A 12,142-nucleotide genomic window follows, 5' to 3' on the forward strand; every position below is an offset into this window, starting at 1 on the left:
CAACTAACGTTTATTGACGCTTATATTTTTCTCTGTAGTTGTATTATTAATAACTATTTAGAAAGGAAAATTACACTTAAATTTCATACTATAGTATTTTCATTGCTATGGAGAAAATTTTCCAATAAAATATCAAAATTTGTCAATCTTGGTACTTATAGTGCTTTGTACAAGCACTCTTCAAATATTCAAAGTTTGTTAATAAATGTATTAATAGAGTAATTCATAATTCAGTTAAATAGTATGTGATTATAACGTCTAAGGAATTAATTGCATTTCAACTCCAAGTTAATTAATCCTTCATACTCCTCCGGACAATAGTAATTTACCCCTTCTGTCATAACGCCAATTCATGCATGTATGTATACGCGTGCAACATAATATGCATATTAAATTATACATGCATGATACGTATATTATTACGTTGTCTGCATTAATAGAGCGATATGATTGTTCCAACAGTCGAGTTTTCCAATAGGGAAATACATACTTATCTTTTCGTACAGTAGTCATTTTACATCGGTTACTAAATTTAATTTATTGTTCAATCATCTGTACCTGTTTTTTTTTACAGAACATATCCTAATAATTTATGGTCTCTGATCAATTTTAATTTTACAATTTCGAAAAAATAGAGAAATGAAAGTGGTACAATTCGTACCTTAGCTGCATAATATTTTCTACATGAAAATGGAAACTAGGACTCTCGGTGAATATTACAATCCTTTAAACTCTTGTTATACCTTTCCTATTTATGCTTCTGTAGAATTATCATCTTTCTATTCCACTTCATACAAAATTTCAAGAAGTCATAAAAGTTACAATATTCGTCGTCGAAAAACACTTATGGTATCTGCAGCTAACATTGACAAAAATGGACCCTTATACAGAGACTAACTTTTTTACTGTAGCACAATGCCGGTATATTTATATCAACTTCGGCAGACAGAATATTTTTAGCTTTGCTTTCCATCGCTCTTATTTCAAATTCATTGCCTTTGGTCTCGTAATGACACTGTAACGTAACCGTAACGTAACTGTAATGTTAACTGTAAAGACACCAATCACAGTCTTTTATATACATATGTATAAGCGTGCTCAAAACCGTACTATCTATAGGCATTTCGAAAGAAAACCCAGTCTATTACATATAACGGATAAATCCTGAAACTAATCGATAAACATTGCATATAAGTTTCAAGCTTAATCGCCATAACCCAGAATCCTATTCGAAAATGTACTCGCATTTCAAAATGAAACGATAGGGTTCTCGATCGGGTTCAGATCAGAATCCACTGCTGGACAAGATCATGAAACCACCTTTTTTGTAGTGGCGGCTGTGTGAATAGGAGTATTGTCTCGTTAAAAAAAATGTTTTTTTGTCTTCCGTTTCAGTTATGTAAGGTAATAATTCACCATGTAACATCTCCTAATATTCTATAGCGTTCAATTTACCTTTTACAAAAACAATTTCACTCAACATATCCAGACATGATCAGTAATTTCTTGAAAATATTGAAGAAATAATGCAGAAGATGTATGTGAGATAAAAATTATTCACAGCACTATATGTACGTATTTTGAAATTGTTGTCAATTATTTGGTATTTTTAAATTATAATTTACTATATGCATTATACTTACTTAGAATATTAGAATTTTAATAACAATGACTCGCGGTTTTGCTGAACAATAATTTTAGTATTATGTACATATTTATAAGTAATAAATATCTTTTAACGCTAAATATTCGCTTGAGAATAATGAAGGAAATTTAAAGATAATCGTTGACAGAATTTGTCAGCTGTGACGCTTTTTTAAAAGTTCAACGAGGATTGCGGTGACGCGTCATTAAATCCGGATTAAACAATGGATTCTCGTTCACGCGAGACACTTTCGTTTTCGCCTTGTTTGCACGTAATTAATTATCGGCGCCATTATATCACAAAAGTGATTAAAAAAACTTACAAAACAAGTTGTTCACATTCTATACAAAATATATGTAAAACATGAAACACGAAATTACTTTTATATAACAAAATGACAAATTTGTTATACGTTAACGTTAATAAACACAATTAAATAATAATACGCGTTTCTTTCATTAAAACGTATAGTTGCATATTATTAATTATTAATCGATAAAGTTAATGCTATTAGTATACTACACATTATTATGCAAATTTGTATTTTTATGAATACAAGTGAAAACGTAGAACGGCAGATACGTATATTTGTTTCGTTTACTAAATTTCGATAAATATTCAATTAGATGTCGAAATAATATATTACGTCAAATTTTTTATACATTTTAGCATATTGTGTAAAATGATATTTTGTATATATTATTATACACAATATGTTTCAATCTCAGTATGTTTTTGAAAACTATAAAAACTAGAAACAACATCTTGTATAATAAAGTGATAAAAGTAAATGAAATAAATAAAGTAAATAAAGTGACAAAGTAAAGTATAATAAATACCTATATAGAAAAAAAAAGTGAATGAAATAAACCAAAGTAAAAAAATTCTTCTCTTATCTGTTAACAGGCAACCGATTGGTGGTTGAATGACATGTACCTGTCTGTGCCTCTGGCTTTACCAATTAATAGTAACCCTGGCCTTGCGGCAAGGTCCAAAACATTTAGCAACCAGAAAGAAGCTGCAGTGTTCCTCGCCAGATTTTTAACAGAGCTGCTAAACTATCAAGAAGTATTAGATAGGTAAGAATAGCCTTTTCGTAATACTTAATGATGGAATTCACAAATTATAAATATGAACCTAATTAAGGAAGTATTGCGGGTAGAATGATCTCTTCAAAGAAATCGAACGTACCTATGGAAACACGTTTTAGGCAATTTCGATAGGAGAACATTAAAATTTCAGTACCGTATTGTAAACCCCGCAGCTTTTGTATACAGTGCCGGACAAAATTATTCTTACACTTTTGAGAACGGAATAACTTTTTTCAAATTGGGCAAACAATTTTGAAAAAGTTGCAATCTGTTGGACCGCGAAGAAAAGAGCGAAGGATACTTTTTGTAACTTCTTTATGTAATTGAAAATCAATGAAAATTTAAATAACACATTTTAAAGAGTTATGTTAGCTATATACACACTGAAAATTTCGTGGGCATCGCTTGAAGCTTCTATGGGCTACAAACAGTTAAAGATGATAAAAATAACATTTAATAAAATATAGATTAAGATAACTATAGATAAATATAGATTAAGATTAAGATATAGATTAAGATAATAAATCTACATTTTTGCCCATATTTCGGTGCCAGTTGTTTCTGTATCAACCGATTTCGACGAAATTTTCACCGTGCATATAACTGACATAACTCTTCAAAATCAGCTGTTTAAATTTTCATTAAATGCCCATATAAGAAACCATATAAAAACCTTTCTTTACTTTTTTCTTTGCCATTTCGACCAACTGCAATTTTCCAAAAACTCTTTTTACGCGTCATCTAATAAACTAGTGCCTCTAACTTCTCGCGAAAGCTCAAGTCGTCCCGTGCAATTTGAAAAAAATTACGCTTGAAAAAAGTTATTCTATTTTCAACGATGTTCAAAGATGAATACTTTCGTCCAGTACCGTATGTACGCATACATGAAAAATATACATATCGTAATTCTACGCGCGTTAATTGCAAAAACCACGTTTGTAATCTACACACATTCTGTACAAAACTTGATATATTAAATGTGTACATTAAAATAAATTAAAAAGGTAAGAATAATAAATGGGTAAGAAGATTCGTAAATAAGTATCGTAGCATTATCAGTCGTCATAATGTTATGAATATGAATGATGTTATGAATAACGTAATGCTTGAATGAATCAAAGAAGAATGATCGCCTTTTCTTATGTCTCACATTTTTCTTAAGTATAAAAGTCAGAGAGTGTAGGGAAAAGGAAAGGAAACAGAAAGAAAAATGGAAATGGAACGACTGGGGGAGGAGATTCGAAAGTTAGGAGTCTTTTAAAAAAACGCCTTTATCCCAGATACGGCTCGAACCATCTTAGAAGAGGCTGACTAACGATAAGCTAATCGCCGACGCGAGGCTTACAGCCGAGGTGGAAGAAGGCGAACGCACGTGGAAGAAACACGGTTCGCACTAGAAGGAAGAGCTTCGTCATTTGAGACGGTGATTCGAGCGGAGGACAAAAAGAAGCCGCAGCAAAATCAATTTACCGAGGGAGCAGCACGCCTGCGAGGAAATCCGGCTTGTAGGATCCATAGAACACAGCCATAAAGAGAGACTCGTCGAGACGCAAGCGAAACGCAAAGGATACTTCTGCATAGAAAGCCTCAAAGCCCTCGGTATCCTGTATCCGGACGGGAAGGAACCACCGACTGCGAGTGCCTCTTTCTTTTCGGCAACTAACGCAAATTCGCCGAGACGTACTAAGACTGACAGTGAATCGTATTGCTGCTTTAAAAGATACAGTATTTTCTCCATAATTGGTCGAAAATCGAATTTCCTCGGCGATGAATTATCGGTGTACAGAACTCGATTGTATAACGATAATAATTGTGATAATTATATAATAATGGTGACTGTGTAACAAAATAATAAGAGAAAGTGGTGCGAGAGTCGACTGATGAAAAGAAACATATCGGTTGGACAATGTTAATGTAACAACAGAACTTTTTTATTTTCAATTTTTGTTGAATAAATCTATTACCGATGTAATTGCGAGATTTTTTTAATTAAACAAGGCCCAACACGATATAATTTGGAGCATATTTGTTTACTGACTGACATTAACTTATTTTTTTTCGTCTGTTATATATACAATAAACATTGGATTGTTGCACAAAAGTCGGGACGCAGGTTTTACAATTATTTGAAGGTAGGAACAATTCTACTTCTGAAAACGGAGGTCTTAGACGTCTCGAGCGTAAAGAAAAACAACACGAGTGAAAGAGAAACAGGAATTGAGAATCGAAGCGCTCAGCGAACATTAAAAGTCCTGGATTAAAAGTCCATTAAAAAGCTGAACCCTTTAACTCAAAAATCAAATTTTCTTATTTTTAACTTGTGACCAATGATACTTTTATCAACATTTTTGTTACCTTTTTCTGGTTAAAACGATACCAAACACGATATAATTTGACGCATATTTGGTTACTCTATACATGACAATCAAATACATTTGGGAAAGTGTATAATAAATATAATTATGTCGTGTTTGGTCTCATTTTAATCAGAAAAGTTTTACAAATACGGCAATAAAAGTTTAATTTAAAAAACGTTGAAAATAAAAAAGTTTCACTTTTAAATTTGCATCTACGTACATCATCTCAGCGATATCTGACATTGGATCACGTTACACCACTCGACCACCGCGGGTTGTCGAACTTCTCGATGCGTTAAGGGAAACCTCCTCCCCGTGGTGGGATGCCGACCATGCAATCAACGAGGGGTTATTTTTCTGCAATTATCGCCTGTTTACTGTACATATAAATGTAATTTAAGCTATATCGTGTTTGGTCTCATTTTAACTAGAAAAATTTCACAAATATGTTAGTAAAATATTGATTTTAAACAATCAGAAATGGAATAGTTTCATCATTGTCTCATGGGTAATTAGCATTGTTTCATGGACGATTGAAATCGGATTACACATTTCAGTTTTAACTTTTTTATAGTTGTGGAGGGGAACTCCACTCAACAGTGGAGATGACGATCGACCGGTTATAAGAAACATACTGGCGATAAATTACAGAAAAGGTACTGCAGTTCTTTTTCTTCGATTTGGCGATTGAAGAAATTGCACCAATAAGGAGTCAGATCTCATTTTATATACGTATTAATCATATGTTATTAGATGTATACAAATGAATAATCAAAATTTTTCGATGGAGCTGGAAGTTTATTTAAAAAATTATTATTATTATTCAAACAAAGTATTTGTTTTTGTGTTCTATGACCTTAATGATGAATTTCATTATGGAAGAATGGAACGTTCAAAACAAAGGAGAACGTCCTGTGAAATTTCTGCACGACAATACTGGATCACACTGCTTCTACAACAGAAGACGTGGCAACGAGTCTTATGTAGGACATGCTGCTGGAGCCAGTTTATTCGCTAGACATTATTGCTTTAGATGACTACCAGTTCCGATCACTGCAACACGCTTTATTCGATGCTCACTTTTTCAACTAGTCACCGGATGGAATAAATCGTTGAAGATCAGATCTCGTCTAAAGACACATTTGACATAATTCATCGTTTCGCTGATAGATGACTCAAAATTATAGAAAGCAACGGCGAATAGTTTGACTGAATAACATTCTGTATCTTTTCTCAAGTAAACCTCAGGTTCGTTGAAAAATTGGAGTTATACATGTCGGAGATGAAAGCCGAAGCCTTTCCTTGGAAATTTTTAGGAACATCCTCTAGTACTCTAGCCTAGATTTTATCATAGCTGTAATTGTTCGAGATTTGTGATAGCGAGATTGGGTTCGAGGTGACAATTGGTCGCCGAACGTAGCCACGGTCACGGGATGGACGTTTTGCCTAACAGAGGTCTGGAGTGGTTGTATGAGTTTTCCGAGAAATGTGGTTGTGGCGGCATGCGGCCTCGGGAGCGGGCCTAGCCACGTATGATGTTGCCTCGGAGGTGCCGATACAATGGGACATACATTGTATTAATAATCAAACTCCAGGCAGAAACTGCCTAGCAACGGCGTTTGGAACTTTCTCGATGTTTCCAACGAGTGTGTATCAAACTTCAGGCAGAGACTGCCTAGCAACGGGCGTTTGGAACCTTCTCGATGCTTCCAAACGAATATAGAAAACAAATGCAATCGTACAGCGAGAAAAATCTCCACGAGGCTGGCATTCGTGCGATTGCCTTGGAGAGTGACATATCGAGCATTTTCAACAATCGTATTTTGCGCCTAAGATTAGTTTACGCTTAGTAAAGGGTTATTCCGTTGACCGTGGATTCGTTTGAACCCAAAAACATTGTTACTAGTGTTCATTAAACTTATCATTCGTACAATTTATTATTCACTAACTTTATCATTCGTCAAACTTATTATTCATTAGTCTTATTATTTGTTAAGCTTTGTGATAGTCTTGAATATACGTGTAAATATAATCTCGGCTTTGTGAAACAATGGCTAATTCACGTGAAGAGTTGTTACAAAATTCTAATCATAACCCGACATACATTTGTACACCTAATATTTATAGAATGCACACTTGCACAATGTCGCTTATCCATATGGGTCTGCGTGGAAGTTCAAACAGCCGTGTTTTAAAAACGTTGACACCACTTCACGTGACGCTCTGTTTATCGTTTCTTCGGTCGATAATACAATGAGCGAGACAGTAGTACCGCCTTTCGACGCACAAGTTATAATTATTAAGCTTTAGTCGTTGAGGGCACAAAACTCACTGAAATTTTGCATAAATCGCGACTACAGTTTGGGGATGAAACATTATCGAGAACCCAAGTGTTTGCGTGACGTTTTCCAGTGGACGTCGATACGTTCAAAACACGTCGCGTCCGTGACGCGTGAGACAAGTGTAACGCTAGCAAACATCGATGCTGTTGGGGAACTGATCGAGCACGATCGACGCATAACAATCGACAAAATCTGCCCGAAAGTTAATATTAATCATGGAAACGTGGTTTCCCTCATTCAGAAGGAGCTACGGTTCCGCAAGACAGCGATTACTTAAAGAGGATCAGGAGGACGACGTTTCAGCAGCAACGAGGAAATAGAGTAATTCGCGTGCAATTGGCTTCTGACTCAGCCCTTCACTTTCTACGAAATTGGAATGAAAAAATTACCGATCCTCTGGCAAAAGTATATAGAGACAAATAACTCGAATATGTCGAAATACGTCGAAAAATAACTCGATTGTTCTTTCTGAAATATTTTACTGAAATATAAAACTATAATATATAAATACAAAACTATAAAATATTCTTAAATAAAGTTATTTTAAATGAATTATTAAATAAAACTATACAAAATATAAAGAAATATAAAGTTCGGTTTATATCTGACTGACCCTTGTATATGTATCTGTCTCGTAAAAAAAAATGCGAACTTTCATTTAGTCAACGATAAAGCAAAGAGGAAGAAAAATTCTTGCAAGAAGAAGATCGGTAACTACGATAATGAGATTGTTAAAATTATACAAGTGCAATATTTTCTTATCGCAGATCCGGTTTGGAAATTGAACAAGTGAAGTCGAAAGATGGAAAGACTATGCAACCTCTGTGCATGGCCCAACATTACCAAATGTACCGAATATATCGACGACCAGGGTCAAACGGTGACGAGCAAGTTATTCTTGATAGAACTACATCGGGCAATCATATCATCGTTGCTCACCATAATCAGGTATATTTCTAAATACTCGAAACGAAACATTTTACGTGAAATTCTAGCGACGTGATCCAAGGACCTTTAGTAATGAGTAAATACATTCTATTGCTTTACTACGTCTTTTCGCCACTATATCGATTTTTTTGGTAATAGGATTCGTGGCTATGTTAATAGATGGAATTTATACTTAAATTTCGAACATACATTTGAAGATACCGTGATATTTAATGACCAAGTAAAGATGGAATTAATAACAATCTATTAAGAATCTAGTCTCTCCAAATACGCATGCTTTGCGTCCAGCAAAATTTTTCTATATAGATCCTTTTTAGATCCTTCATCCTTCATAGATCCTTCATGGATCCTTTTTATATTCAGATATTACATTTACACATGCACGTATTTATTGACTTTTTACATTTACCTATATATGTATCTATCTAAAAATTTTCATCTGCCATACATATGCATCCACTGTGTACGTTTTAAGTATATATATACGATTATTTCTGTAATTATCAAAAATATGAAAAAATGTTTCAGGCAAAAGTTGTATGCTATCGACTTGACTATTGTATTTCAAACTAAATGATTCCATTGAAAACTGTATTGTATTTAAAGTTGTATGATTCCACTTTCGTATGACCTCTCTACAGAAAAACTGATTACACCTGATTAAGTCACCTTCGATACCACACAACTTTTATCTGAAATATCTTTTTGTACTTTTGATACTTACACATCAAATAATTGCATAGACATTTGCGTAAAAAATTGTGCGTATACATTTAACGCGGACATACTGTATACGTCAGTACATATTAAAATAAATCTTCTCAAACAATATCCAATTGAAGATCTTTTGTTCTCCCTTGTCATTCTTATTTCTTTTCGTTTCATATTTATTTTACAGAAATACCGTTTCACGCCAGCTGTTCCACTCATACACGTGCAATTTGATTCCTATTTACGCTTTACTTATTTTAAGTTATGCAAGCTTAAGTAAGTGCACGAATATTTCATAATATTATTTAATAATATAACAATTTTCTAATATAATTCGATCAAATAGTTAAGAACTTCTCAACCAACGTTTTCCTCACCTAAAATTACTTGCTTTTGAAAATTGGAGAATACAAAATTTTTAAATCATCTCGTCATTTGAAACTGGAAATTGTAAGAAATACAAATCTGAAAAAGAATTATCTTCTTAATACGGTACTAGTTCTTTTATCGCTGTTTTAAATTTTCTTATATACATAATTCGTATATTTTATATGTACATATATGGTTATAAAATATGAAAACATTGATAGACATTTTATAGATACAGTTCAAAAATTGGTAAATATAAACAGTGCAAGAATGCACTTTGCGAAATTGAATTTCGGGCTCTGGAATTGAAAGATTAGACGAACACAAGTTATCCACTCATATATTACGTATATAAGATACATAAATAACGTGACAAAGAAACACTTGAAGGTGCCAAAAATAAAAAATATATATAAGCTTACAGAATATATGTAGATGTAAGATCTAAATATCAACATATTACACATTACATATTACATATTTTTATCAGCAATCATGCACGTTAAAAGACTGAAAACAGCCCTCAAAGTCAATTTTCGAAATCTCCAATATGAATCATCGAAGAGTGCTGGTAAAAAAATTCTGTAAATGCTAAGAAACAAATTTTTCAGGAGGAAGAGAAATCTTATCGATGTTACACATTGACGTAGTCGAAATTCATAAAAAAAAATGGTATCTAGAGAAAAGCCTGTATGTGCCACCTCTTAGTTGTAAGAAAAGAATATTCCATTCGTTTAGATAGATGGCATAAGACAAAAGCCAAGAGACAATTAACTAATGTTTATTGGCACATTTTTTTCTGCAGGGGCGACGTTGTGACATCATTTTCTGGCATTATTAATAACTATTTAGAAAGAAAAATTGCACTTAAATTCTATACCACAGTATTCTCATTGATATGTGGAACATTTTCCACCAAAAGATCAGAATTTTTCTATCATGGCACTTACAGTGTTTTGTACAAACACTCTTCCATTAATTTAGTCGAATAAAGCAATAATACCACAGTGTGCAAACTGATTTGACATTCACAAAATCGTTATTTTCTCATCGCTGCAATATTTAACGAGATACTCGGATCAATGGATATGTATAAATTCAGAGAGTGAACTTTTTCACAGTTTTATAGCGTGCCTGTTAGGGCTTCCGACCGAGGGCGCATAACTGAAGCCGAATTAGTTCAACAAATTCTAAAGATCATGGCAACTAAAGCTGATCCTAGAACTCCGCCAGTCGGTATCCTCACAACGATGAAAAGACCAGCTTGGGCAAAAGCTAGAGAAGAATTACTCAGACGTACGTATGTTTATAACTTCCTCTTTAACAGTAATTATGCGATTAATTTACCAATACAACACCCTTGCAATAGTCACACTGATATATTAATTAATACAGGAATTAAAACATCCAACTAAAAATAAAATCTTCGAGTTATAGAGGTTACGACTTGCCGAAATTTCCGAGTAAAAAAAGTTTAGCGAATGAAAATTCGACATACGGAAGCTTCGTACGAAGGCACAATTTAATATTTTAAGCTTCCGCTTAGAACACATTTTATTCGATGTACACAATTGCAGAAGATACAGACGTGGAACATGGCATTTACGCGTTCGACTGATAAACGATTAGCCTTTTACGCGCGTGTTCGAAGGGCGAAGCAGTAAGAATACAGCTTGTGTCGTCTTACGTTATTAGAGGCGATCCTAACGGTTAGAAGAAAGGAAACAATATCGAAGGATTGGTTTCTCACATCTTGTGATACGCGGCATAGCTATAGGTGCATTTCGACTTGCAGAGATAAACTTCGACCTGCAAAGGTCTGGCTATTGCAAATTCAAGTTTCAGAGGTAAAATAACGCATCTGGACAGGTGACAAATAATTCGAGTTAAAGTGAGTTTTATCTCGACTTCTAGAGGTTTTCGCAGCACAAATGAATAAAGTTGTAGTCTTATAGAGATTTTCGAACTATAAAGTTTATTAGATTGCAGCATATTATAAAATGTTAAAGAAAAAAGAACAAGAAATATTTATATCCATTTGCTGATGTCGATATACTCTGTACAAACGAAGGTACGACTCACACCATTGCCAAGCAGTTAGAGTAATCTTGTTGCAAGTTCTCCGGCAACCCTTGCTGCTACATACCCTCCTACGGCATAATTAACCGGCTGTTCTGCTCTCGCCAATATTCGCAATATTCCCATTATCCTCGTAACCCGACCTTACCCAATGACAACCTACGACCTACGTCTATAAATCGAATGAAGGTGTAACAAGCTAACGACGATACGTGGTTGGGTTCGTTCCCTCGTCGTGCAGAGCAAGTATCTTTAACCCTTTATCAGGTCGTTATCTTCAACCGAAAAATTTTATTACGTGACCAGCCAATAAACGACATTTCTAATATTTTTACAAATTAAAGTTTATGCTTCTTGTCTTGAGAAGGAAAAGATTATAAATGTTTGTAAATTTATCTATATGTATGCAATAGTCTTGTGCATATGTATGCAATTGTTGTATTCCATGTTTTATTACTAAAGATTCTAATTTATATGATTATAAAGTAATTATTAAATTTGCACTTTTTGTTTCATTGCATTAAAGTTTGATTTGGAACAACTTCATACTACATTGACAAAAAATAAAATGAAAAAGGTAATTTGTAGCTATTTCTAATT

At 33.7% G+C, this 12,142-nt stretch overlaps 1 protein-coding gene across 1 annotated transcript in view; it reads left to right on the top strand.

The window, feature by feature from the left end:
• LOC126866941 (vesicular acetylcholine transporter) overlaps nt 1-12,142 on the top strand; it is a 201,593-nt gene that overhangs the window by 169,245 nt on the left and 20,206 nt on the right. Inside the window, exons 5-7 of the mRNA XM_050620975.1 lie at nt 2,552-2,724; nt 8,203-8,383; nt 10,585-10,759. Coding sequence (XP_050476932.1) covers nt 2,576-2,724; nt 8,203-8,383; nt 10,585-10,759 — 505 coding nt within the window. The 5' untranslated portion in view covers nt 2,552-2,575. The remainder of the gene's footprint in view (nt 1-2,551; nt 2,725-8,202; nt 8,384-10,584; nt 10,760-12,142) is intronic.

This window comes from Bombus huntii, chromosome 6 (assembly GCF_024542735.1).
Source record: "Bombus huntii isolate Logan2020A chromosome 6, iyBomHunt1.1, whole genome shotgun sequence".
Lineage (NCBI taxonomy): Eukaryota > Metazoa > Arthropoda > Insecta > Hymenoptera > Apidae > Bombus > Bombus huntii.